The 26,251-nt window shown below is 45.5% G+C and overlaps 1 protein-coding gene across 1 annotated transcript in view; it reads right to left on the bottom strand.

Annotated features, from left to right (window-relative positions):
- Positions 1 to 26,251, bottom strand: part of ARFGEF2 (ADP ribosylation factor guanine nucleotide exchange factor 2) — an 83,225-nt gene that overhangs the window by 30,628 nt on the left and 26,346 nt on the right. The window contains exons 7-22 of the mRNA XM_006052909.4: positions 22,874 to 22,942; positions 20,927 to 21,078; positions 18,548 to 18,678; positions 17,132 to 17,366; positions 15,954 to 16,053; positions 15,098 to 15,237; positions 13,666 to 13,774; positions 12,546 to 12,714; positions 10,614 to 10,725; positions 9,881 to 10,086; positions 8,450 to 8,534; positions 8,176 to 8,347; positions 7,400 to 7,551; positions 5,794 to 5,922; positions 4,612 to 4,770; positions 756 to 903 (exon numbers count right to left, since the gene is read on the bottom strand). Coding sequence (XP_006052971.3) covers positions 756 to 903; positions 4,612 to 4,770; positions 5,794 to 5,922; positions 7,400 to 7,551; positions 8,176 to 8,347; positions 8,450 to 8,534; positions 9,881 to 10,086; positions 10,614 to 10,725; positions 12,546 to 12,714; positions 13,666 to 13,774; positions 15,098 to 15,237; positions 15,954 to 16,053; positions 17,132 to 17,366; positions 18,548 to 18,678; positions 20,927 to 21,078; positions 22,874 to 22,942 — 2,268 coding nt within the window. The remainder of the gene's footprint in view (positions 1 to 755; positions 904 to 4,611; positions 4,771 to 5,793; positions 5,923 to 7,399; positions 7,552 to 8,175; positions 8,348 to 8,449; positions 8,535 to 9,880; positions 10,087 to 10,613; positions 10,726 to 12,545; positions 12,715 to 13,665; positions 13,775 to 15,097; positions 15,238 to 15,953; positions 16,054 to 17,131; positions 17,367 to 18,547; positions 18,679 to 20,926; positions 21,079 to 22,873; positions 22,943 to 26,251) is intronic.

Raw genomic sequence — 26,251 nt, forward strand, 5'->3', positions numbered from 1 at the left:
GTTTCACTTCAGTCATCCTGACATAAACCCCGAGAAGAAGGTGCTGTTACCCTTTCATGTTCGGAGTTTGTACTTTTAGCTGAACGACGCCAACCAGTGTTCTGCGGGGCCAAGGAGTCGCCTCTCTGCATCAAATGACCCGGGTTTGAAACCTACCTCTGCTCCTTCCTCCAAACGGCACCTCGTTCATAGCACTTCACCCCCCTGTGCCTCACTTATCTCATTTACAAAATAGGGATAATAGCCCCAATCTCACTGAGTTGTTACAAGGATTAAATGAATTAAATATACAAACTGAGTGCTTAGAATGTGGCCTGGCATGTCTGCCCTTTTTTACTGTTATCATTGTATCACTGACAAGAGAGTCTCTCAGTTCAATGTATCACCAGAAATAACCCTACTTCATAAGGATACCTATTAATATAAGCCTCCGAAATGAACAGGGAAGAGAGGTTGAATCTATTTGATATCTAAAGATACGCACACCCACTCCTTGAACACCAGATGGCTTCCCACCCCCCAACATACTTATATGCATAGAAAGAAAAGTAATGCACCCTGCTAATGTCGATAAAATTAGCATTTACTCGACAGTTTATCACAACTGAGAGCTGAGGCAGCACTTCCACTCCGTTAACAGACATCCTGTCTGCTGGCACGTAAGAAACAGGTGATCTACGGTCCTGATGAGGCAAGGGCTTTGTGCCTATTAACTGGTGAATCTGCAGCGCCGGTTGGGGGGCCTGGCGCCTTACCGAGGCCAAGGCCCATGAACTCTTCTCCTGCCAGAGTGTGGCCCTTCAGGCTCCCTTCTCTCTCACGCCCGGAGCCAGACAGGTAGCGTGTCTTCACGCCGGTTCCTATCAGCTGAGCCAGCTCCAGCTGGCTGATGCACTTCAAGATCTGAGGAAAGAGGGCGTGAAGAGATGAGTGTACGCTTCATTGGCCGAAAAGGGCAGTGCCCCCTCAACTCAGTCATTACAGAGTTCTCTGAAACATGCAGCCTTTCAGGAGAGGATAACATCTGAGAGACTCAGGCTGGCTTCCCTACTTCTGGCTAGGCAACCCCGAGTGTGGGTCTGGAAGACAGACCTCATTACTTTATTTTTTAAACCATTAAAAAGGGAAAGAGAAAATGAGCAAAAGAAAAACTGGTACAACAGAGAGGCGAGATGGATTCCGTTTATGCAAACTTAAATAAGCGCTCCATAAAGACAAAGCATCTGATCAGAGTGGGGGGCTCCGGTCACCATGCCGTTCCTGCCCCCTCAGCCACCCCCACCTCCTTCCCACCCTTCCCCTCAGATCGACAGCACACCGGCTGTTCCTCATGCTTGAACGTGTTACTGTCGCTCCTCCCCATGGCTCACCCCTTAGACTCCCAGCTTAGACCTGTGTCCCCAGAGACCTCCCTCAGCCACCTGAGATCACACACCCTCCCCATCACCATCCCCGGGCCATGCAGTTTTCTTTTTTCTCTTAAGTACTTACTTTCTGGCATTATGTCATGTATTTGTTCTCTGTCTTTTGTGCCAAAAGGGCATTAACTCTATCTTGTTCACTGCTGAATCCCCAGCACTTGGCGATTATTTTCTGGTTAACAGAATAACAAGGGCATGCCCTGGCATGGGTGGGCGGTAGGAGAAAAGACGATCTCCCAGCCCCATGGGGTGGCTCAGGTGCTGGAAAAGTCATACCCATACACGGCCCTCTCTCACCTGGAGCTTATCTGAATACAGAGACCGGCTTCAACGTCTACTGCAGCAAAAACTGGCTGCTTGAAACTTGAGGAGGGACAGCACGTACATCTCCAGGTAAACCCTTCTTAAGGAATTTCCCTGGGGACTTCTGACTACGGCTGAGTTTTGCTTTCCATGGTGACCTTATAACCCAGCCCCAGAGTATGGGACTCCATGACATCACGGAGCACTGCTGAGGATTTTCACTTAGAAACTGCAATCCCGCTGACTAAGACAGGCACTTGAATCAACCACAGAGAGTCCACATGTCATACTATTAAATTATTACTAGTAAACTGCTAATGACCTCCCTTTTCCAGAAGCTGGGATGTGTATGTAACACCTGTGGCCAAGGACTTACTAACTCCAACCTGACTTCTCAGAGTGTCTGACCATCAAATCAGTGATGGCTCTTTTTGGCTGATTCATTAACATCTCCAGATGCCGCTGTATGCTCGGCAACTGGCAGGGGCCCCACATTAACGTCTCTCTTAGTTAAAAGAAAAAGAAAGTTCTAGGGGAGACAGCAGCTATCTACTGATTCATTAGGGTACACTGATTCCTCAGGAAACAGGAAATAATTTATTAATAAAGCACATAACTCAAAACAGTGACAACCTACCCCTCCCATGTTTTCTAATATGGAATACTTCAGAGTGGTGACAGAGCAAGGAGCGATGGGCTGAAAACGGCCAAGGTGTGTGCCACGATGATGATGTGACTAACAGCTAAGAGCTCCTAAGCTCTTGGACGTGCTAAGTCACTTCAGTCATGACCGACTCTCTGCGACCCTATGGACTGTAGCCCACCAGGCTCCTCTGTCCATGGGCTTCTCCAGTCAAGAATACTGGACTGGGCAGCCATTTCCTTCTCTTCTTGCCAAATTCAGTTCTAATCCATTTTCCACATGTTAATTCCTTTCCTTCTCACAACAACCCTCTGAAGGTTGCACAGAGGAGGAAGATGAGGCTCAAAGACTAAGTAACTTGCCATGTCACACAGGCAGAGAGGCGGACACCCCACCCCGACCAGCTGTCTAGCCCCGGGTCCTCCCCGAACTGCGTGATCCCTGTGGCGGCAAGAGGCTGCCAGCAATTTCCCTTCCAGGTCATCACAGCCCCACCACTCTCCACACCCCAGCCTCTATTCTTAGTTTTCCCTCTAAAACAAAAAGTAATACCTTCAGGCGGTAGAGAAATTAGAAAGTACAACTGAAGGAAAAAGAGAAAATAAATCGTCTCCATAATTCTATCACACAGAGAGGATGCTAACATGCTCGTTTATCTTTTCAAATCTCATTTTCTGTGTATGCCTGGCATGAAGGGTGATGCCGCACCATGCTTATACAGTGATTTTTTAATACACTGTGATCAAAGTATTAAAGACCAGCTTCAATAGCATCTTTTATCAGTTTTTCTCTGAAGTTTCTTTACAGAAAGAGACTTCTCTCTCTGTTTCCTTCTCTCCCTCACCCCTCTACTATTTTTCTTCTGATTTATTTGTTGAAGAACCTGGTCATTTGCTGAGAGTCTGACGTATCCCACAGTTTGCAGGCTGTGTTCTCATGATGCCACTTACCGCGCTTTTCCATCCCCTACATTTCCTTCAAATAAGCAGTGGAGGCTTGAACTGACTCAGGTTGGAGTTTTAGGCAAAAACATTTCTTAGGTGGTATTGTGTGCATCCATCAGGGAACATGTAATGCTGGCTGTCTCTCCTTTCAGAAACATTATCTTTTTTTCTTTTAAATATTTTTTTCTGATGTGGACGGTTTTTAAAGTCTTTATTGAATTGTTACAATATTGCTTCTGCTTTATATTTTGTTTTTGGCCAAGAGGCACGTGGGATCTTGGCTCCCTGAGCACGGGTCAAACCTGCAGCCCCTGCATTGGAAGGCAAAGTCCTAACCACTGGATGCCAGGGAAGTCCCCTGAGCAACTTCATTTTAAATGTCCATATAACCTAAGGAGTGGTACTGCTGCTGCTGCTGCTAAGTCGCTTCAGTCGTGTCTGACTCTGTGGGACCCCACAGACGGAAGCGCACCAAGCTCCCCCGTCCCTGGGATTCTCCAGGCAAGAACACTGGAGTGGGCTGCCATTTCCTTCTCCAATGCAGGAAAGTGAAAAGTGAAAGTGAAGTCGCTCAGTCGTGCCCGACTCGTAGCGACCCCATGGACTGCAGCCCACCAGGCTCCTCCATCCATGGGATTTTCCAGGCAGGAGTACTGGAGTGGGGTGCCACTGCCTTCTCTGAAGGAGTGGTACACCACACTTTATTTTTTAAAGATCAGTCTCTCATTGATGGGACAATCTAGGCTGTCCTTCATTTAATCTCTCCCTAGAACAACTAAAATTTCGATGCATGACCTTTCAAACACCTGTCTGGACACATGGGTAATTATTTCCTTAGGTGAAACTCTTAGAACATGGTTTAAAAAAAGAAGTGAACCTGCTGGCAATCTTCATGGCTCACGTTAGATGCTGACCATCCTTTTTGCTACATTTGGGAGAGAAACTGGGCTTTGGACTTTGTTTTAAATCCACTCCCTGCAGTAAGAGCTCTCAGGAGGGGCGTAAGGCCTTGTGGGAAGAAGGCGGCTACGACAGAGGTCTGCTGCGCATGGACACTGGGGATGGGGTTGGGGGCACTTGGTGAGGTGGCGGACCTGAGGCATTTCCCTCGCTGCAGCCCCAGGGAGGCTGACTTTCTGATACATGAGGGACACAGGGAGTAAGACAAAACCCAGAGTTGAAGTGAGGCTTGACTGCGGAGAAACAGAGTCGACCCAAGACAGACGGACTCTGAACGGAAGGAAAGCCGGGGCTCATCCCCACTGAGAAAAGGCACCATCGGGCTTTCAGAGGCGCTCACCTCGTGCCAGGAACTCCCGAGGTAGTTGCCGTCGGTGTGGGCCACAGCGATGAGCGTTTTTATGGTGTCAATGTTCTTCTGCTTCATCTCCGTGATGCTGGAGCTGGCCGTCAGCAGGGAGAAGCGCGCAAGGGCCTGGACGTAGGCATCTCGCTCCAGCTGCAAGGGAGGCAGAGAGGCGACGCTGAGATCCCGGCCTGGGTGAGACGGGTCTCGCATCGAAGGGACTGAGCACTGGTTCCTCTGCTGCCTCCTGCACATGTGGGGACAGGTTGTATGCCCATTAACACACCCGGGCCACACCAGGTACTCCGTGCCTCTGTCCTCCCACTACCCAAATACCTCATCGCACATTTGAGGACTAGCCTCTCCTCTGCCACTGACCTCCCCTCTGAGGGAGCGGCGGAACAATCTGCTGAATGCTCAAGCCGTCAGGTAAACACTGATTTCTACAACAGTCCTGCAGGTTGGTCTATTATCTCAAGTTTGCAAATGAGGAAATAAAGGGTGACTCAGGGAAGAGGTGGCTAGACCAACGATAGGCTAGAGAAGCAGCAGAGGTGAGGTGTGAAACCCAGACTGTCTGCAGTCCAAGCCTGGGGTCTTGGTACAAAAGAAAATGTCTGTCTGTAAGATACATGGGAACAGAAGACTGAGGTTTTCCAAATAGAGGGGTACAAATTCTTAGTGATTTAGGATATATGAAACTGACAACTTCCTGAGTTCATAAGAGTTTAGAATTGTATTTTGCTTATTTGCTTGAATTTTTCAAGACCCAAAAGATTTACAGACACATTCATTTTCCACTGAACTACTTATTTCCCCCAGAGAAGACCTGGAAATAAGGGAAATGAAAATAATAAGCTGGTTTTAAAAGGAAAAACACTATTTCCAGCACCAGACACCTAGCCAAATGGATAGGAAGGCTGTTTTGTCAAGTCCAATTAAGTAGCTTGGACACCCACCTACCTTCAAAAATGGTTTTTAATCCAAATTGCCAATTCTTCCCCCAGTCAGGCTGTTGCCAGCACAAATCTGTCATCTTCCTCTCAGTGGACATGAGTAAGGTGTCTGCTGAGAAGTTTTCAGCTAATTGGAAATATCTGATCATTTCTAAATTTTGCCAAATCCTGAAGAACACAGCCCACCAGTTTCTCTGGAGCTGTGTGAACGTACACCCACCTGCATTCCAAAGATGCAGGCAATCCGGATCGCACACCGGATGCCTTCCAAACACAGCGAGGCCACCTCGGTGTCGTCACAGTTCTGCAGTCCGATGCTGTAGGCTGCCAACAGTGGAGTCCACACCAGCTACCAAGGGAGGGAGGGTTGGAAAACGTCTGGAATCTCAGTGTGGAAGGGCACTTAGACGCCACACTGTTAGTTATAAGCACAGCCAGGGTGTCAATTCACGGCTCTTCTGATTCATTCGCAATAGGAAATACAAATTCCTCCTAAACCAGGGTCCAAGCCACCACTGCAGCCTGCCGTTTACTAAACGCACAGTCCTAAGGAGGGCTGGCATGCGCGTGGCTACCGGGCCACCGCCGCGTCTACTGTGCTCGTGGCAGGCATCACGAGTCAGCCTGCCGTTTACTAAACGCACAGTTCTAAGGAGGGCTGGCATGCGCGTGGCTACCGGGCCACCGCCACGTCTACTGTGCTCATGGCAGGCATCACGAGTCAGCCTGCCGTTTACTAAACGCACAGTCCTAAGGAGGGCTGGCATGCGCGTGGCTACCGGGCCACCGCCGCGTCTACTGTGCTCGTGGCAGGCATCACGAGTCAGCCTGCCGTTTACTAAACGCACAGTCCTAAGGAGGGCTGGCATGCGCGTGGCTACCGGGCCACCGCCGCGTCTACTGTGCTCATGGCAGGCATCACGAGTCCATCAGAGACCCCACTCCCTGCTTAGTCTCATCGGGGCTGGAGAATCCTTTCCACGGTGCACAGGCACCTACTGCCAATCAGAGGTTGGCATGCAAAGTGAAATCTATAAGCAACTTAGGTTCTATCAACTTAGCTTATTGAAAGCTTCCTAATTCAGATTACTTAAGAGTTTACTTTTCCTCCAACTTTCTTGTGAATTCCCTGAAAATAAAAGTACACAAATATCTAGAAGTGATCAACAGGATATCAGCAGTTACTTTAAAAACTTAAGAGAAAACATGAGTGCTATATATTTAGAACATGTACCTTTTCTAGACATTTAAAAAACAGAGAACTTCGGATATTGTTTTTTTGGCTGCACCAACTGGCATGTGGGGGTCTTAGCTCCCCCACTGGGGACTGAACCTGTGCCCCCTGCAGTGGGAGCATGGAGCCTCAATCACTGGACCACCAGGGAAGTCCCAAGGACATGTCTTTTACTTCTACCTCATGTCTTCTTATAGGCTAACCCTGAGGCCACTGAGATGACACATCACAATAAAGCTGTCTCTTTTGCCTGAATAATTAATTCATTCAATCCCCCCAGCAGCCCTGCAGGACCCATTTCACAGATGATGAACAGAGAGAGGCTGAATAACCTGATCCCAGTTCCAGAGCAACAAAGTGGCAAAGGCAGGACTTAAACTAGATGCTCTGACTGTTGAGCCTGTTCTGATGCATCCCCAGAACACCACGGGGCTTCCAGGAAGGACTCGCTTTAGTTACTAGTCAGAAAGAAACACCAGATGTGGCCTTTCCCCTCCCCAATCTCTTCACCATTATAAACTCGCTGGTGAGCTTCTGGCGGATCAACTCTAGAATCAGGTTCAGCCGTGTCTTAACTTCTCTGTATACTCACTTTGAACATTGGCCGGACATGGTCCAAGTGAGTGGCACTCGTAAACGGGGCTTTGGCATGGCTCACGGCTTCCATCAGAGCTTTGGCTGTTTTCGCCATTTGCTCCATTTCCAAGTTGTACAGTAGCCGTCGCTGCTTTTCACTAGCGACACCTACAAAGAAATGAGAGAGTAACAGCAGCTGATACTCACTGAGTGCTTGCTATGTGCCGGGCTCTGTTTCAAAAGATTTACAACAATTAACTCACAAATCCTCCTCATGAGGACCACTTCCTGAGTCTGTAACAAGTATTACTGCCATTTCACTGATGGGAAATGAGGCACAGAAACATTAAGTAACTTGTCCAGGGTCACAGAGCTAACAAGCAGTAGAGCTGGGACCTGAATTCAGACAGTGTGGCTACAGAGCCTGTGCTCTAAATCGGACGCTGCTGCCTCACCAATGAGACTGACAGCTTCGCAGGGGTCTTAAGTAGGAGAATTCTAATCAGGGTTGACGCAATCACCCCTGGTATTACAGCAAAGTTTTAAGAAACATTTTTTGGGAATAATTTAGCCCTCAGATTATTTTAAATTGCCTCTTGTAACTAATTACAAATCTAATAAGAAGTTAAGTGATGCTGTGAGAGTGTCAATGTAATCATAATAACTAATTTAATCACATTTCTTATTCAGATAGCTAGATATGCAAATTAAGTCTGTCACCAGGGAACTTAATCATGCATTCTGATACACCTGAACATTGGAACTGAGAAATAATTTGCCATTAGACCTTACTCTGCTTAGTAGATTTGGTGGCAATTGTGTGTTCTTTTGTTTCTTTCATCGCAATTTTCTTGCCTTCTATCTCTTCGTAGATGCTTGAGAGATACTCTTCAGGTAGATCTTTACTATCATTGATACCCCGGTTCATTTTAATATACTGCTCTTTTGTCATTTTATTTTTTACCTGAAATTTAAAAAAAATGAAGAATCCACTTAGGAGACACCCAGTGGCCCAAATAGTTATTTATTTAGCTACTGTAGTATTTAAGTCATTAAAATATGTTACCTGAGGGCTGTGCAAGTCTGTAGTTAGCATAATAATTGAATACGCCAGGACATACGCGGTGTCAGCACTAGCAAACAGAGTTTGCCTAGAAAACAAAAAAGATTTCAGACGTGAGAACACAGACAGAGACAAGGCTGGACGGCGGCAACAGGGCTCAGGGAGACACGCTTCGTGCAAAGCAGGCCGAGTGCTCCCCAGATGCGTCCATCGCCACTTAATGATAACTAATGACCCAGAGTCTAGAAAAACTTAGTTTAGAAAAAATAATAATAAATTAAATTTAAAAACAAACAAAAAAAGACCAGAAGAGATGTGAACCAAAGAAAAGAAACTCACTTTTTTATATGCTACAATGTTTCATATTACTAAAGCAACGCTGCTGCTGCTGCTGTTAAGTTGCTTCAGTCATGTCTGACTCTGTGCGACCCCACAGACAGAAGCCCACAAAGCTCCCCCGTCCCTGGGATTCTCCAGGCAAGAACACTGGAGTGGGCTGCCATTTCCTTCTCCAATGCAGGAAAGTGAAAAGTGAAAGTGAAGTCGCTCAGTTGTGCCCGACTCATAGCGACCCCATGGACCGCAGCCCACCAGGCTCCTCCGTCCATGGGATTTTCCAGGCAGGAGTACTGGAGTGAGGTGCCACTGCCTTCTCTGAAGGAGTGGTACACCACGCTTTTTTTTTTTTAAAGATCAGTCTCTCATTGATGGGATAATCTAGGCTGTCCTTCATCTAATCTCTCCCTAGAACAACTAAAATTTCGATGCATGACCTTTCAAACACCTGTTTGGACACATGGGTAATTATTTCCTTAGATGAAACTCTTAGAACATGGTTTAGTTAAAAAAAAAAGAAAAAGTACTGGAGTGGGGTGCCATTGCCTTCTCTTCTAGATCTTAATTCTCCCAAAAGCTAAAAAGAAATAGTTAATATGAGATGACAGAGAGGCTAATAATCACTACCATGGCAACCATGTTATGTTAGCATTTAGTTGTGTCTGACTCTTTGTGACCCCATGGACAGACTGCCAGGCTCCTCTGTCCCTGGAATTTTTCAGGCAAGACTACTGGAGAGGGTAACCAATCCCTTCTCCATGGGATCTTCCCCACCCAGGGATTGAACCTGGGTCTCCTAAATGCAGGCAAATTCTTTACCATCTAAGCCATCAGGGAAGCCATAATACAATATGAAAATGTATCAAATGTTGTAGACATTAAATTTACACAATGCTATATGTTAAAAAAAAAAAAAAAAGAATAGGAGCTCTTGCATGAGATAATCCCTCAGCACAGTGCCTGCTGGTGCAGAGTGAACAGAAACCTTAGTGGCTGGGCACAGATTTAAAAAGATTAAATCGAACCCCCAACCACAGTAAGACTGATGCTCTGAGGACGGCAAAAACATGGTGGAAGAGACTTAAACACGGTGCTCACCCCTGGTTGCACTCTATGTATCTTGCAGCAAACTTCTCCATAAGCCGATCAATCTTCTGAGCTTCTCCAGGTAGGCGGAAACCTTCTAGAAATGTCCGCAGGGCTGAGACAAACTCCTTTTCATGGAAGTCGAGTTGGTCCACATAGGCATACATCACCTCCTTGTTGAACTTCATGCTTTCTCCCAGAAAATCACCTACTTGGGTCTGAAACATACATACTCACTCACAACTAAAAACTGTCAAATATGAACACCCAGTGAAAGACACTTTAGTCAAACAGGGGAGGAATAGTGTCCAAGCTCTCAATACCTAGGATGGGCTGGGCTGCTAGAAAAGCTGGGTCACTCCCTAAGCCTGGCCAACCGCCAAACCACCCCAGGTTCAGCTGGCCCTGCCATGAAGAAAGGCACTGAAAAATGGAGGAATGATAAGACACACTCAACAGGGAGTTGAGTTGCAGATGAGCACCCGAAAGAACAATTTCTGGCAGTCAAGGGACACTTAGCTCCTACAACGTCCCCCCAAATAAACCACCACCTGTCAGGAGGCTGGTTTATTCCCTGTAAAGAACTTCTTGCAACACTAGCCCAAGGGATAAACAGGACTACTGTAAACAAGAGTGCAGACAATGGCACTGCACTCAGGGGCTGGCCAGTCTCTAGGTGAAAGCCAGTAAGGTCTCAGAGCCACACAGAAGAACCCACAAGTATGTGCCCAGCTCCCCGTCTTACAGAATCCAGACGCTCCTCTTGGTGCAGGAATTGGGCAATGTCTTCCACCGATGTTCCCAGCATGCCCTGCTCCTGGAGATACTGGATCCCTCTCTTGGGTTTCTTGTTAAATCTGTTTCAAGAGACGGGACACAGGTTGCTGATTCCAAACTCCGGGGGATGAAAATAGCTGGCTTTTGAGGCAAATTACAGTAACACCATGAACAAGTCATCCCATATCAGCTCGGAAAGTCTTGTGTGTCCTGGTAGCTTTTCTCAATTCCACCTTTAATTTCTGACCTAGCTCTAACAGAATCTGCTGGTTGTCACCCAAAATCCATTTTCTTCTTCTCCAACACTAATAAGACCTAGTTGTTTAGCTGGGCACACAACTATCTGGGATAAAAAACACACTTCCCTGCCTCCCTTAGACAAAGTATGGCAATGTGATACAGTTGTGGCCAGTGAGAGATGAGAACTGGTGTGGGTCCTTCTAGGAAGAATCCTGAAACAAAGCTGACTTGGCTGAGGGGGGGCAGGGGATATACGTCTTTTGCTTTTCCCCCTTCTTCCCCACAATACATGTGTGATGACCAGAGCTCCAGCAGTCATCTTAAACCATGAGGCAACGGTGAAAATGAAAATGGTATTCAGGGTGGTGAAGCAGAAGGTAAAAGCAGCCCGGGTTTCTGACATCCGTAGGAGCCACTGTAAGAGTCCTAGACTCGGTGCTCTGGGGTCTCCTTCAATGGCACTGGAGGAGTTACTTCTGTAATTCCTGTTAAAGGCAGGCAAATATAACCGCTATATAAATTCAACTTGTTATTCACCACGCCATGCACTGGGACTGAAAGAAGCACAGAGGCACAAACTGTGGCAAAAGCTGCAAAGAAAGGCTGTGCGGGGACAGAGGTGACCTTGGACCTGTCCAGAGAGTGTGGTTACTGGGGGCCTCTTTGAGGAAGAGATGCTTTGTCAAGCCTGAAGGTTGAAAAAGACCCAAGAATATTCCAAGCAGATGGTGCAATGGTGCTAAATGCTTGAGATGTTCAAGGGACTGAAACCCATATAAGATCCAGGAGTACTGGAAGAGATCAGAGAGGGAGGCTGGAGGCTGGACAGGGCTGTGGGGAGGAAATGGGAAACCTGGAGTGAGTGCAGGCAGGGGAGTGCTAAGACTGATGTGAGTTTTTAAAAGATTCCTTTAGCTGCTGTGGGAGAATACACTGGGGGGATGCAAGGGATGGTGAGAATAGAAATAATCACACTGGGGGTTGGCTAAAAATTTCGTTTGGGTTTTTCATCAGATGTTACAGAAAAATGCATGTGAACTTTTAGGCCAATCCAATAAATGAGTACTGTAACATCCATTTTTAAAATGAATTGAGTTTACAAAATTGACTAACCATTCAAAAGTTGGACAGCATGTGAGAATGTATGCATTTCTGTGTATAAAAGATGAAAGAAACCATGTTTACTCATGATTCTATAATGATGATGTGATTATATGGGAGAAGGCCCTTATTTTTCAGCCGTGTAGAGCTTAAGTAATGTGACGGCTACAAATTCCTTTCAAATGGTTCAGAAAAAAAAAAAGTAGATAACACGAATATGGCAAAAATTAAGTTTTTTGTATGCTGAAGTACAATAGTTACCAATGGCAAGTTTCTCTAGGTAGTAATTTTATGAGTGATTTTAACATTCTTGCTTTATACTTTTCTGCATTTTCTAAACTGGTTAAATTTTTTAAATTAGGAAGAAAGGAAAAAAAGACCAGGCATCAACCAAACAAAGCTATTAGATTTCTCTCTCACACACTCACACGCACACTCAGCGCGACTTGATCGGGCCTGACCATAAGCGCCAGCCCCAGTCGTCTGTAACGGGCGTTTCATCTTCAGGAGTCAAAGCCAGGTTCCCAAGAGACTCAGCCAGCGCAACAGCCACACTCACAGCTCGATGCCGTGCTCAATCATCTCCTTCTGTTGCTTGATGACCTCAAACTGCTCTGGATCGTCCTGGACGGTTGTCTGAGTCCCCGAGGACACCGTGGACTCCATGGACGTCACGCTGCTCCGCCTCGCCAGGTCCCCCATCTCCTGGTCCACGGGCCGCTCCTGACCTGCGGCGACGTAAAAGCAAAGGCAACCAAGTGAGCAGATGGGACGCAGGCGCGGCTGAGCTGAGGTCTGGCTGTGCTGTTCCCTTTCCCAGGCCTGTAACAATAAGCTTTGTACTGTAAGGTTCATGAAAACCTCGATACCGCGGTTACTTTACTTAACAACTTGCTTGTGGAAAATAAGCTAATGCTAAAATTCACATGAAAGAATAAAAGTGCAAAAATGCACAAGACACAGAGCCTGTCCTCTCAGGCAATGGAACTCACTGTAGAATTCTAGGCATCTGAAAAGCATGGGATTGGTGGAGGAACAGACAAATCAATAGAACAGAAAATTCAGAAACAGTTATGCACACAGGGAGATGTGCTACACCATCAAGGTGGTACTTCAAATCAGTGAGGGGAAAAAAGACTACTAAAAAAAGTTGTAATAAATGGTTTTCTGGAAAAATGAAGTTATAGCACAATTCACACTATCTCCACCCAACCCCCACCCAAGTTTCAGATGGATTAAAAAGCAGAACCTTTAAAACACTTCAGGTATTTCCCAAACTAAAGTATTTTGCTAATTCTAAGACAACTATGGGCAACCCACTCCAGTACTCTTGCCTGGAAAATCCCATGGACGGAGGAGCCTGGTAGGCTGAAGTCCATGGGGTCGCTAAGAGTCGGACATGACTGAGCGACTTCACTTTACTTTTCACTTTCATGCATTGGAGAAGGAAATGGCAACCCACTCCAGTGTTCTTGCCTGAAGAATCTCAGGGACAGGGGAGCCTGATGGGCTGCCGTCTATGGGGTCGCACAGAGTTGGACACGACTGAAGCGACTTAGCAGCAACTTAGCAAGACAACTGCATCAGGATAGCTTTTTCCAAAAGTGTGGGCAGCCTATTGTGAGTGGCAGATGGTGGCGGGTGGGAAGTGTGTGTGTGTGCACTGGGGGGTCTCTCACCCAGGCTGGTCTGATGATTGGGATTCACATACAGGTCTTTGCTCCACTCCACCATGCACTTGAGGATGGACACGAGGCACTCCAGGCCTTTCTTCCTGAGACTGAGCTCCTAAAGGACAAAGGTGACAAGTACAGAGACTCAACTAAGTGCAGATGTCTGGAGGGCTCTGGGAGTCCTGTGACAATACAAGATAATCACTGACGTTTAGAGTTACTGACCCAAGAAGAGGGAACCCGTGACGTAAACATTGAGGGCTCACTGCAAAAACCATGATCGTCTTTAAAGGTGTTCATTACAAACTCCCTATCTGCAAAAATATGGGATGTGTACTTTCCTAAAGTGAAGAGTATTATTTGGATTTTTAAAGTGAAATTCTCATTCATTGCTTATATAAATTAACAAAACAAAAAACAACCAACCAAACATTTAAAACACATTTTTTTTTTTTTTTAAAAAAGGGAGAGTCTTAACTAGTGACCCTGAAAAAAGAGAAAAGAATCTTATGCAGCAGATAAATGACCGTGGACACCATCATCCCCTGAACACGCACAAAAGCATTCCATCTTGAGGCTTACTCTGCAGGTAAATACTTTTTTTTTTTTAAGTAGCACTTCTCAGGACCTCCCTGGTGGGCCAGTGGCTAAGACTCCATGCTCCCAGTGCAGGGGACCTGGGTTCAATCCCTGGTCAGGGAACTAGATCCCACATGCCACAACTGAAGAGTTTGCATGCTACAAGTAAAGACCTGGTACAAATAGATAAATAAATATTAAAAAAAAAAAAAAAAGGTAGCACTTCTCAACTAAAAAGCTGAATGTGAGTGTGAGTTGCAGATCATCTTTTAAAAACTGCGAACATTTTAGACTCAAAATAGCATCTAAGATGGTCTGGCTCTCCCTGGGCAATCTAATGACAACTTTAGATCTTTGTTGAAGAAAAATGCCCCCATACACCAAAACTCTACGTGTAATTACAGGTGGCTCACAGACCTTGCAACCAATTTCTTCAGAGACCTCAGGTTAAGAACCCTATCATCTTTGTAGGGAGGGAACCTAGTAAGAAGCAATCTCCTTTGCCTTTTACTCTAGCCTGGCATGCTGTGTTCACACGATCTATGGAAAGGTTACAGAGTGAACACGTTTCCTACAGGTCTCAGGTCAAGTGTCACTTTCTGAGGGAGATGACCCTGATGGCCCCACCCTCACCTCCAACACCCCTTCTCTAGCGTCCCTGCTTTCTTCTCCCTGCAGCTTGCTTCTTCACTGCCTGCTTTTAAGTGTCAGGACCACAGCAACTGTGCACCTGGATGTGCCTGTCTGTGTTCTGTTCACTGCTGTGTCCCCAGCACCAAGGACAGTGCCTGGCACACGGTGGCTCGACAAACGTTTACTGAAATGAACAAACTGTAAACATAAACGTTAGTGGTTTTACCTGCAGAGGTGTCATTCCCAGCTCGTGTCCACTTCTTCCCTGAGCGATTTTCGATAAATCGTTTACGAGGCGCTCAAAAATGTTAGCAGCATTTAAATCACAGTCGTAGTTGACGTAAATGTCTACAACGCACTGGGCATCTTGGAAAATAACACACGGATGTTAGAAATTCTGATTGAACACGGAGAACAGCTATGTTTCCTTATTAAACGAGATTCCTTGGTCAAATAAAAAGTTTTCCCAGTGAATTAGTAACTCAGGCTGGACACGCCTCACTCAGGAAGTGTGTGACGGAAGGACTAGAAATGCAGGAGGCTCTCCTCCTAGGCCTGCCCTGGCACTCACTGAAATCTCAGGCTGCTCACTCAAACTCTCACAGCTTACTTTCCTCGTCAAAAACGGAGAACAACTGCCTCGTCCAACTCTTAAAGCCGTGTAACTTTGATGAGGTTACTGTGATGACAAATAGATGCTCAGTTTATTGTCACACAATTGGGTGGTGTAAAGGGAAATGCAAATGTACTTTAGCACCCAATCAGGAGTTAGGACACTCATACCTGGGACTCTCTGACTTATAAACCACGCTCAGCTTGTAGATACAGTGACAAGTGTCCCAGTTTTTCAGGATTAGGAGGTTTCCCAGGACATGAGATTCGCCATGCTACAGTCAGGAAGTCTGGGCAAAACAGTCTGGTCATTAGGTGAGCAGCAGCCTTTAAGGGAATGATTTCCTCAGCGCTTCATTACAACGTTAAAAGGAGGGGGTCAAGGTCTTCATCTGGACTGTGGAGAATGAAAGCCTCAGAAGTGTTTCTGGGTAAGTCAAAAGGATGAGCCCCACTCTGGGAGAAAGTACCTGCGCAGATCCTTGTCAGGGTCTGAATGACCATCCACCTGTGCTCGAAAGAGCTTGTTGATGTTTCTAAAATGTTCAGGAAAATCTCTTTGAAAAAGACCTATATGACAAGAAGAAGATAAAGGAGGACAGCAATTAATAGCTTAAATTAGGGCTCAAAACCCCTGAAGCCTTTACGAGCAGGCAGAGTCTATGAGTAAAGCAGGGAGGGAGGCCGGGTGTGTGTGTGTGTGTGTGTGTCTGTGTGTTTAGGTGGCTGCTGTGTGTGTGTGTGCAGGTGGCTGCCCAGCACAGGAGCCTGGGTGTGTGTGGGAGAGTGAGGAGGGCAGGACCACAGTGAATACAGCCCCATCAGAGTGCACAGTTGCTCCAGAGAAAAAGCCAAGAATTGCCACATGGAAAGGCAGAATTGGAGTTGTGGGGTTTTGAGAGGAAATCAGAAATATGGATTTACATGGAAAATGGCATTTCCCAATTTTTAAAAAAATGTGTATTTCTTTGGCTACTTCAGGTCTTACTTAGTTGTGGCACTTGGGATCTTTCGTTGCAGCATTCGAACTCCTAGTTACGGCACATGGGATCTAGTTCCCTGACCAGGGATGGGACCCAGGCCCCGTGCATTGGAAGCTCGGAGTCTTAGCCACTGAATCACCAGGGAAGTCCCTGACTTCTCAGTCTGGATACTAATTCAAGTTATTTCAAACAATTTATAGGCTAAACAAATGTCTGGGGGACTGAGCCCAACAAAAGACTACACAATTTAAACCTTTGGTTAAAATGAAAGGTATACAAGATTTGGGGCTTCCCAGGTGGTGTAATGGTAAAGAATCTGCCTGTCAATGCAAGAAATGTGGGTTTGATCCCTGGGTTGGGCAGTTCCCCTGGAGAAGGAAAATGGCAGCCCACTCCAGTATTCTTGCCTGGAAAATTCCATGGACAAATGAGCCTGGAGGGCTACAGTCCATGGGGTCATGAAGAGTCAGACATGACTGAGTAAAGCACACATATACAAGATTTGGGGGCAGTAACTTTTTATGAAAAGGAATTCTCTTGCTCAAAAAGTTCTTTGGGGTGCCAGCAAGTAGACTGTGTAACTCCCACCAGTATTTAACACATCATATAAAAGCGTCATCAAACTTCAAAAAAAAAACCCCAAAACAGTCAGTTGGAGTCCATACCTCTATTTGCATCTTCAGATGCATTTTAAAGTTTGAAAGAAGAGTGAGAAAAATAGCGAGAGAGAGCTCAAAGACATCAGGCACTGAGGAGACGCCGTTCTTGGACAACGCCACGCAGAGGTACTGCTTGATCGCGGTGATGAACATCTCATGAGTCCTGAAGACCGGGCCGGCGTTCTGCAACACGGACAGGAGGAGCTGCAGGGAGACCACCTTGGAACGCAGCTCGTGGGACCTGGCAGAGGAGACAGAGAACAAGGGCAGCGCTGAGAGGTAACGTTTCAGAAAGGATGTTTCTTAAGAAGGTCTCACTCCTCTATCAGTGAGAGGATTTTCTGAGAAGCCGGGGACTCAAGAATCAGCAACAGCACCTAAAATGTCAAGAGAGGGAGGGCAGCTGGCATGAGGCGGGTTCTCAGAACCCGCAGGCCCTGGGAGAACGAGAGCTGCCAACCGTTGTTTCTCTCTCCCACTCATAAAGCAGAAAATACAGCAGGAGCAAAATAAGTGCAAACCGATTCTGGAAAGCTGGTTCTGCAACTAATCTAACAGAACCAATTACTTCACATCCATCATGTGAGACTAAACTGTCTGTCCTGCTCTATGTTTAGAGACAACGAGAACAGGGCTCTTCATCTACCTGCCTCAGGCTCCCATCCCTGCCCACAGGGATGGAAAGAAAGGGAAACCTTCATGAGTCTTTTCCCTAATGGTCATCATATTCTCAACAGAAGAGGACTGTAATTAGCAACCAGTAATAATGACAATAACAGTGACTATAAACTATCGTGAACTACTAGGCCCTGTGCTCGGGATGTCAATTCTACCATTTTAGGTAAATGATCCTGTGAGTTAATGTTCCATATTCCCATTTTCCAGATGAGGTTCAGTAGCTCCTATGGGCATGCAGTTGGCCTCATGTGAGCCAGCAGCTCCCCGTGGCTCCAAAACTTGTGCTTTGACAGCCCACAGCACCACCTTCTTGTGGAATATCCTTCCCTCTAAAGGTCTGCCCTCTCTGGGTTGAATCTGGGGCATAAATCTGTACCCACGAAAACAGAAGTTTCCATTCAAGGCAAGAAACTGAGGTTCTCTATGCATCCAGGTGGGGGACTCTCACCTTCAGATGATTAAATTCATCAGTCAGGAGAAAGAGGGTGAATATTCAACTGAATGATTGTTTTTTAGTATATAGACCAAGGAAAGCAAAATTGGGCCCAATAATCTTGGTTCGTGGGCACATAATCTGTGATGAGAGGACTGTGGGACCTTCATGAGCCTGAAATCATTGTAAAACAGTCCTGTAAACCCCTGCATTTACACCAACCAGGGGACAAGGCAGTGGGGTTTCTTGGAGCCCTAAGATCCTCCTGGATCATTAGGATTACAGACGGCCAAGAACTGCTGTCAGCTCACTTTGGATCTGGGGGGCCTTCGCCAAGGGGTTTCATGGACAGCTTGCACAGGGAGCGAAACACCAGGAAGGCATCCTTCTGCAGAATGTGGGAGAACCTGGCGGCCACTGGATGTCCTTGAGCATCCGACTCCTAAGATCAGAACAAAGATGAGAAAAATCAAAGGGTCCAAACAAAAGGATGCTTCTTTTCAAAAATAAGAAATGTAATTATCTCATGAAAATGTAAAATTATTTACTCATTGGGGGGATGAAGGATGTGGGGAGGAAACAATACGTCACAACAGGAGCTTCTGGGGGACTTGTCACAGCAATTCTAAAACTTCCTTCCAAGTCCTTCAAAAAGCGGGTGTGAGTGGTTTAAAATGATAAACGAGCAAAGGGTAATCATAAAAAACCCAAAATGAATATAGATCATTATATTAGTTTGGGTAAAAAAGATATTTCTAAGAACACTGGTGGGTTTCGCAGGTGACTCAGTAATAAACAATCTACCTGCCAGTGCAGGAGATGTGGATTCCATCCTTGGGTCAGGAAGATCCCCTGGAGAAGGAAATGGCAATCCACTCCAGTATTCTTGTCTGGGAAATCCCAGGGACAGAGGAGCCTGGCGGGCTACAGTCCATGGGGTCACAAAAGAATAAGATCTATCTACAAGGATGTTCCCTGTAGAACTGTCTCCTGTGATTAAACTGAAATACTCCAAAAACCTAATAGGGAACCGGTTAAATAGATTATGGTAATCCATGATAGAATTTCACATGGCCATTAAAAAATTAGTACTACTGATGTGAAAAGATGTCCATAAAAGTGTTGAGGGAACAAAGCAAGTTGCAGTCTAATATGTGACACAGATACCGTGTGTGAATTTATACACATCCCTATGTACATGCAGTCATTAAAAAAAATTGTTTTATTGGAGCATAGTTGCTTTACAAGGTTGTGTGAGCGTCTACTGTCCAGCAAAGTGAATCAGCTATACGTGTACATACATCCCCTCTTTCTTGGATTTCCTCCCCATTTAGGTCACCACAGAGCACTGCGCTATGCAGCAGGTTCTCATTGTTGTCTAATTTTATACATATATCAATAGTGTATATACATCAATCCCAATCTCCCAGATCATCCCCCGACCAGTGCCTTCTTAATGGGGATGACAGAACCCCAAGGGGACTGCTATAGTCTGGATGTCTGTGAGACTCTTACTGAATTTATGTCGAAACCTAATCCCTAATGTGATGGAATTTGGAGATGGGGCCTTTGGCAGTGAGGTGGAGCCTTCACGGATGGGATTACTGCCCTTATTAAACAGGCCTCAGAGAGCTCCCCTGCCCCTTCTGCCAGGACAGAGTAAGAAGATGGCTGTCCACGAACCAGGAAACAAACAGGCTCTCACCAGACACTGAAACTGTTAATATCTTGACCTTGGACTTCCTAGCCTCCAGAACTGTGAGAAACACATTTCTATTGTTTATAAGGCACCCAGTATACAGTATTCTATTAATGCAGCTTAAACAGACTGAGACAGGGGCAACTGTCAGGGTGGGGTGGAGTAGGGAATAGTTGTAGAGAAAATCTTATTATTTTTATGCATAAAGTAGATAAACATACAGTACATAAACAGGTATCTAGTTTATCAATAACTAAAATTCCATGAAACAGGGTTATGAATAGGAAAATGAAATACATAAAAAGGCTCCTGTGTGTGTGTGTGTGTGTGTGTGTGTGTGATCATTTGAACAGTTGGGACACATGGGAAAAGGCAGAGACTGAGTGAGTTCAGGAGGCAAATTCAGATCATATTTCTTCCTGTTTTGAATGTTTATATATAGCATTTTCAATAGAACAACAAAGCTATCTAAAAAAATAATGTAGCAGACACACTTAAGGGTGCCTGAAAGGATGTTCATAATGTACCTTAAATTTAAAAAGCGGGTTACGAAACAGCATGCATATCATGTTATTACATTTAAGTGGTTTAAACATGGGAGGGAGAGAAAAATCTATGGTGTAAGTAAAACCTTAACAAATGTTATCTCTGGGTTACATTATGGATGACTTCTACTTCCTTATTTTTCTTTCTCTGTATTTCCCTTATTGTTTCTGTAATCAATGTATACCATTTTGAAAGAAAAGAAAAAGGGTAAGAAATGTTAAGTTTTTTTCAAGTTCTGAATAAATAGGGTTTAACAACATTACATACCACCAGCATTAACGAGCATGTTCCAAGAACACACAGAATATCAGGCCAGGATGGTGTGACTAAATAACTGAATAGGGCTTGCTGGTTTTCACTGGCTTCTTCTGACAGAAATAAAACTCTGCATCTTACAGAAAAAGTAAACATCGAAAGGAGTCTGCTGGGAAGATCACCAACGCACCAGATTATCTGCTGATGACAAGGACTGCCTGTCGTCCGCTATCCCGTTGGTCTGGGAGTTTTCATCAGCTGCAGGGGGGGCGGCACGTTCCTGGCACTCCAGTTCACTCAGGACCCTCTCGGGCTCCGTCAGCCCGTGCTTTTGTGCTGCTTCTTAAAATACAATGCGAAAGTCATCATCAAGTCAGTACTTACCCTAAAAGATGGCCTGATACCAAGAAGAAGTTTTGGGTTTAAGTTTGTGTGTGTGTGTGTGTGTGTGGACCATTTTTAGTCTTTATTGAATTCATTACAACATCTGTTTTATGTTTTGGTTTTCTGGCCATCAGGCATGTGGGAATTTAGCTCCCTGACCAGGGATTGAACCTGCACCTCCTGCATTAGGAGCACGTTGTCTTAACCAGAGAAGTCCCAGAAGTTATTCACATAATCTTCAAGTTACTACTTTTTCCCTTTCTGGCTTTATGTGTCTGTTACCCACAGCCTCACTCCCAGGTCACTTTATACTGTAGTCTGGGTCAATGGTACCTCCAGAAATGTGCAATATAGCAGCCCTGTCCACCCCTACCTACTTCTGAAGATAATTAGAAGCAGATAAACAGAAATGCACAGAAAGGGTTACTAATGTAGGGGTTAGAGAACAAGAGTCAAGAAAATGAAGAGAGGTTGACAGCTATGGTAGAAAACCTTAGTCACAGTAGGGGAAAAAAGGAGATCTGAGCTTCCTGGCAGCCATGTGGAAAAGGAAAAGACAAAGAATTAAATGGATTCCAGCATTTCATGAAAGAAAGCATATCTGATGACTAGCAGAACAGGTGACCTCTATGAGAAATTTACCATGTGGATTGTTATATTAATATATTTAAGGGACACCAAACAACTCAGTAGCACCATCTTCAAAAATGGTTTCTGAAGCATTTTCAGCAAATACTTATCAGGTGCCTACTATGGGCCAAGCTCTAGGCTAGGGGCTGGAGGATACAGCATGAGCAAGACAGACAAGGTTCACCATGTGAGGACTTCATATACTCATATATTGGCCCCAGGAAAGAAAAATCTAAAGGTATGAAATCAAATTACTTTATTTTTAAAGACACTTCTACAAAGAGTTAAACCAACAATAAAATCTATAGCTTGGGGGTACCTTAAATTAACAAAAGGACAGGGTTTTGAGCAGTGGGTCAAAAGGTCAAAGGTCAATACTCTTTGACCTTGATGCTCACTCATTAAGAGATACATTTTAAAAGTCAGGACCCAGTATACATGTGTGCACAAAGATAAATCATTGAAACATGTTTTATGGAACAATGCTTAACACTACTACATGCAAGACATTCAGTTTGTACCTATTTTTGTTTTATGTCTCCCATTTAAAAACACAGATTACGAACCACTAATTTATTGACTTCTCAACCCATTAATGGTTTACTGACCCCGAAGCTCAGTGTTCAGCACATAACCACTGACCTGAGAGTTGGAGTAAAAACAAAAGGAAAAATCATCTAACAGTCATTTTGAGCTATCCAAGGTTAATTCCACTGAAACTACACCAAAAACTGGGGTCGTTATGAATGAAGTCAAACAAAACTAACAGAGCTTCTCTGTGCATGTGACACCTGCTGACGTGGGGACTGTCCCCTGGACACATTGATGTCTAGCCCAGAAACTTCACCACCTCAGGGCTCCCCCGCCCACTCCTGGGGAAACCTGGCTCTACAGGGTGTGGACCTCTGCATCTCCAGTGGCACACCCAACTCTAACACTGTCAGACTGCGCATCCTGAACCCAACCTGAGGGAGAATGAAGCCCATCACGAGTCACAAGTGACTTCTTGGTTTCCCTGAGTGTGCAGCAGGTGGTGGCGGTGGTGCACTCTACCATTAACACACCTGGTGGGCACTCGTGTGAAGGAGCGAGGAGGAGGAGAGGCTGGGTGCTTGGTTCTCACCTTTAACTGCAGACGTGACCACATCTTCTAAGATCTCCTTCACCACCTCCTGGGCTCCATCTTCAGTCCCTACACACACACCAAATACACAAACGCAAATACATATATGTGGGCATTTCCAACGAGAATGAAGTAAGGTGGAGATTAAGTCAGCGTTCTCCAGAGTTACAGTCTGAAGCAAGAGTGCAAATAGGCCTTCTCCAAAGCCAAACCTGACCACGTCCCAGGAAATGTGGAAACTTGGGGGCAGCATCTGCTGTGACTCGGTTTTCCCCCAGTGGAACTCCAAGACTCCGCAGTCTTAGACACTCTTCCTTCCTGAGTCACAGCTGCCGGCCCAGGGCCCCCTTCACCACCCCTGGGCTGCAGGCAGCAGCTGGATATTATCCAGTTATGGTTTCTGACAGAACAAAAGGAGAAGCGTCATCTCGCCCCTTCACCTCGTGCACCCAGAGCCTTGGTAAACGGTGTGCCTCTGGCTGCTTCTTTTTCCCACAGTGTAAACCCAGACCTTAGCATGAGATTCCTCATGTGACAGCTGGGAACTTACTACATTCTAAATGGACTTATTCTGTACGATGGTACTGTTTAAGTGGAAAAGGCTCGCTACCAGTTGTTTTGGTAGAAAACTAGTTCTGGGAGAACCAATAAACAAGCACTCGACTAGACTTCTGGAAGTAAATATTAAGGGCCATCATGTTAAAGAAAACCAAAATAATCCTTTAAATTCTTCTTTAACAATGATTTTCCAATCAGGCCACGATTTTCTGCCTTTAGTCCTGGAGAAGCAACAGGGAAGTGTTTTCATTTCCATTGGGTACTTAACCCAAGTGAAAGAAAAATGCCGCCCCACACATCAGATCAGTAAACAAAGGATGCTGCAGCCTTCAAACCACTCCAGACACCCACTGCGGGAGGCCCTGAGGGAGCTCAGGATGGAGACAAAGGTCCTGGAGCCCTCAGCCGCCCCCTCCAGTGGGTGCACCCTGAGGGGACGCAGGATAGGAACACACAGGAGACTGGAGCCAGAGAGCCGAGATACACATCAAAGGAATGATCTCTGTGAGCCCAGACTCGCGCACCAGCCTGCACACTGGAAAGCGCTAAACTTACAGGACTGATAAATCTGGTTTTCAGTGCAGAAGACAGGAGTTAGAGCCTCCAGTCAGGGAGATCCCCGGAGAAGGAAATGGCAGTCTACTCCAGTATTCTTTCCTGGGCAATCCTGTGGACAGAGGAGCCTGGTAGGCTCTAGTCCACAGGGCTGCAAAAGAGTCGGATACAACTTGGCGAGTAAACAACAACAAATGCTCTCCTAAGAGGGCAAAGAAAACTTGAATGGAGGTTAGAAAAGCCCTCAGTCACGGGCAAAATCTTCTAAACCTGTTTCTTCATCTAAATAAGACGGTTCAGTCTAGATCAGTGTTACCTATGAAGAAGGAAACAGAACAGGCTCTATCTTGAAAGCAGGACTCCATCTTGGGCCGGACTGTGGACTTTGAGCTATATGCCCAGTATCTATGGAAACGACATACCAACTGGAAAACCAGGCCCCCAGAAGGAAGAGCCCCAGGGCTCTCCATCGCCTAACTGCTAAGTCACTTCAGTCGTGTCCAACTCTGTGCGACCCCATAGACGGCAGCCCACCAGGCTCCCCCGTCCCTGGGATTCTCCAGGCAAGAATACTGGAGTGGGTTGCCATTTCCTTTTCCAATGCATGAAAGTGAAAAGTGAAAGTGAAGTCGCTCAGTGGTGTCCGACCCTCAGCGACCCCATGGACTGCAGCCCTCCAGGCTCCTCCGTCCATGGGATTTTCCAGGCAAAAGTACTGGAGTGGGTTGCCATTGCCTTCTCCATTGCCTAAAAGAATACCCTAATTATCTGTGTAACCGAATAGAATCATACATTCTATTATGCCTATTGGGGTATGACCACAAGCCTATTGATAAGTGTCCACTGTTAACTACCTAGGCTTAAGGCATATGAATCATGGGTTAAGTATGATTGTATCTTTCTTTTTCCTTTGTTCAGACTAGTTTCAGAGAGCCTTATACACTTAGGGTATATAAAGTTTTCACAAATGCTGGTTGGGATCCTTGGCTAAGAGGAGACTCTGCCTTGGGCCCGCCGATGTAATAAACTACACTTCACTATCTGCACTGTCCTCTCTGAGTGAGCTTGTTTCCTGGAACGCGGGGCTACAACACACACAACCTTCATCATTTTTGCTCTTTCATGCACCACTTATTATATTACATGTGTATATAAATATATCTAACAGTGATCTTTAACTCACTGTAAGCAATAATTAATATTCACACAACAAAGGCTTCAAACACTAATCACACTTTCTTAATGCATGTTAGAACAAATGTATAACTATTAAAATAAAAACCATTCACCTATGAGCCATGTAAAATCATCTCGTCTATCATGATTTGGTAAACACACGTCTAGGTATTTCTAAGTTCCTTTCTAGTTCCAACATTCTCTGATGCTATGATTTAACAGAATTGTGATGACAGGGTCTAATCTCTACTAAACATTCCAAAGCCCCCTGTACACTATCAACACCCAAGAATTAGCAGCCTGATGAATATGTTTCATCAGAGGAGCTGCAGGCTTGGTAGGCTGTTGGGCTGTTTTTCCCTTAATGAATGGGATGCAAGACAAAAAAAGCGAGCCAAGACATCTGTGAGCACACTGGTAACCGTGTACCTACAATATTCCGTATGAGCTGTACACGTGTGTAAACGCTTAAGCTAATGCTGGGAGTTAAAAAGCAAGAATCTTAAAAATAAAAGAAAATGGGAAGTGACTATTTTTGGGTACAGGGTTTCTTCTGGGTGTAATAAAAATGCTCTAAAACTGATTGTGGTGATTGATTGTTGCTCAACTGTGTCAACATACTCCAAAGAACTGAACTGTACATTTTAAACAGGTGAATTTATTGAACTGAAGTGAATTTCAATAAACCTGTATTTTAAAAAATTGACATGAACAGTTGGGTCTTTGGAGGGCTGTGAATGGACAAATGGGGTGAGGTCACCAGGGAACCCTGTTGGCCATGCCCTAAGGTTCACAGAAGCTAGCATGTTGTAGGCTCAAAGATCTCATTTTGTGAATGTATAGAGCACTCTGATCCATTTCTTGAACGGGCTGATAAGACTGACAGAGTATCAGTTTTGTCAACCTGGGATGAAAATCTGCCAAGGGGAGGAAGGTGCTCTGGTCTGCTGTGGAGCTGTCGTCCACACAGATTCCACTGGGAGGCACATTATCTCAGCAAGGCCCAGGAGGGTTCGCAGTGAAGTAGGACAGAGCATGTGGAGTGCCCAGGTAGCAAGGACCACGCCTGGCACAGTGACTGCCTTGGGG

This window comes from Bubalus bubalis, chromosome 14 (genome assembly GCF_019923935.1).
Source record: "Bubalus bubalis isolate 160015118507 breed Murrah chromosome 14, NDDB_SH_1, whole genome shotgun sequence".
NCBI classification, from domain to species: domain Eukaryota; kingdom Metazoa; phylum Chordata; class Mammalia; order Artiodactyla; family Bovidae; genus Bubalus; species Bubalus bubalis.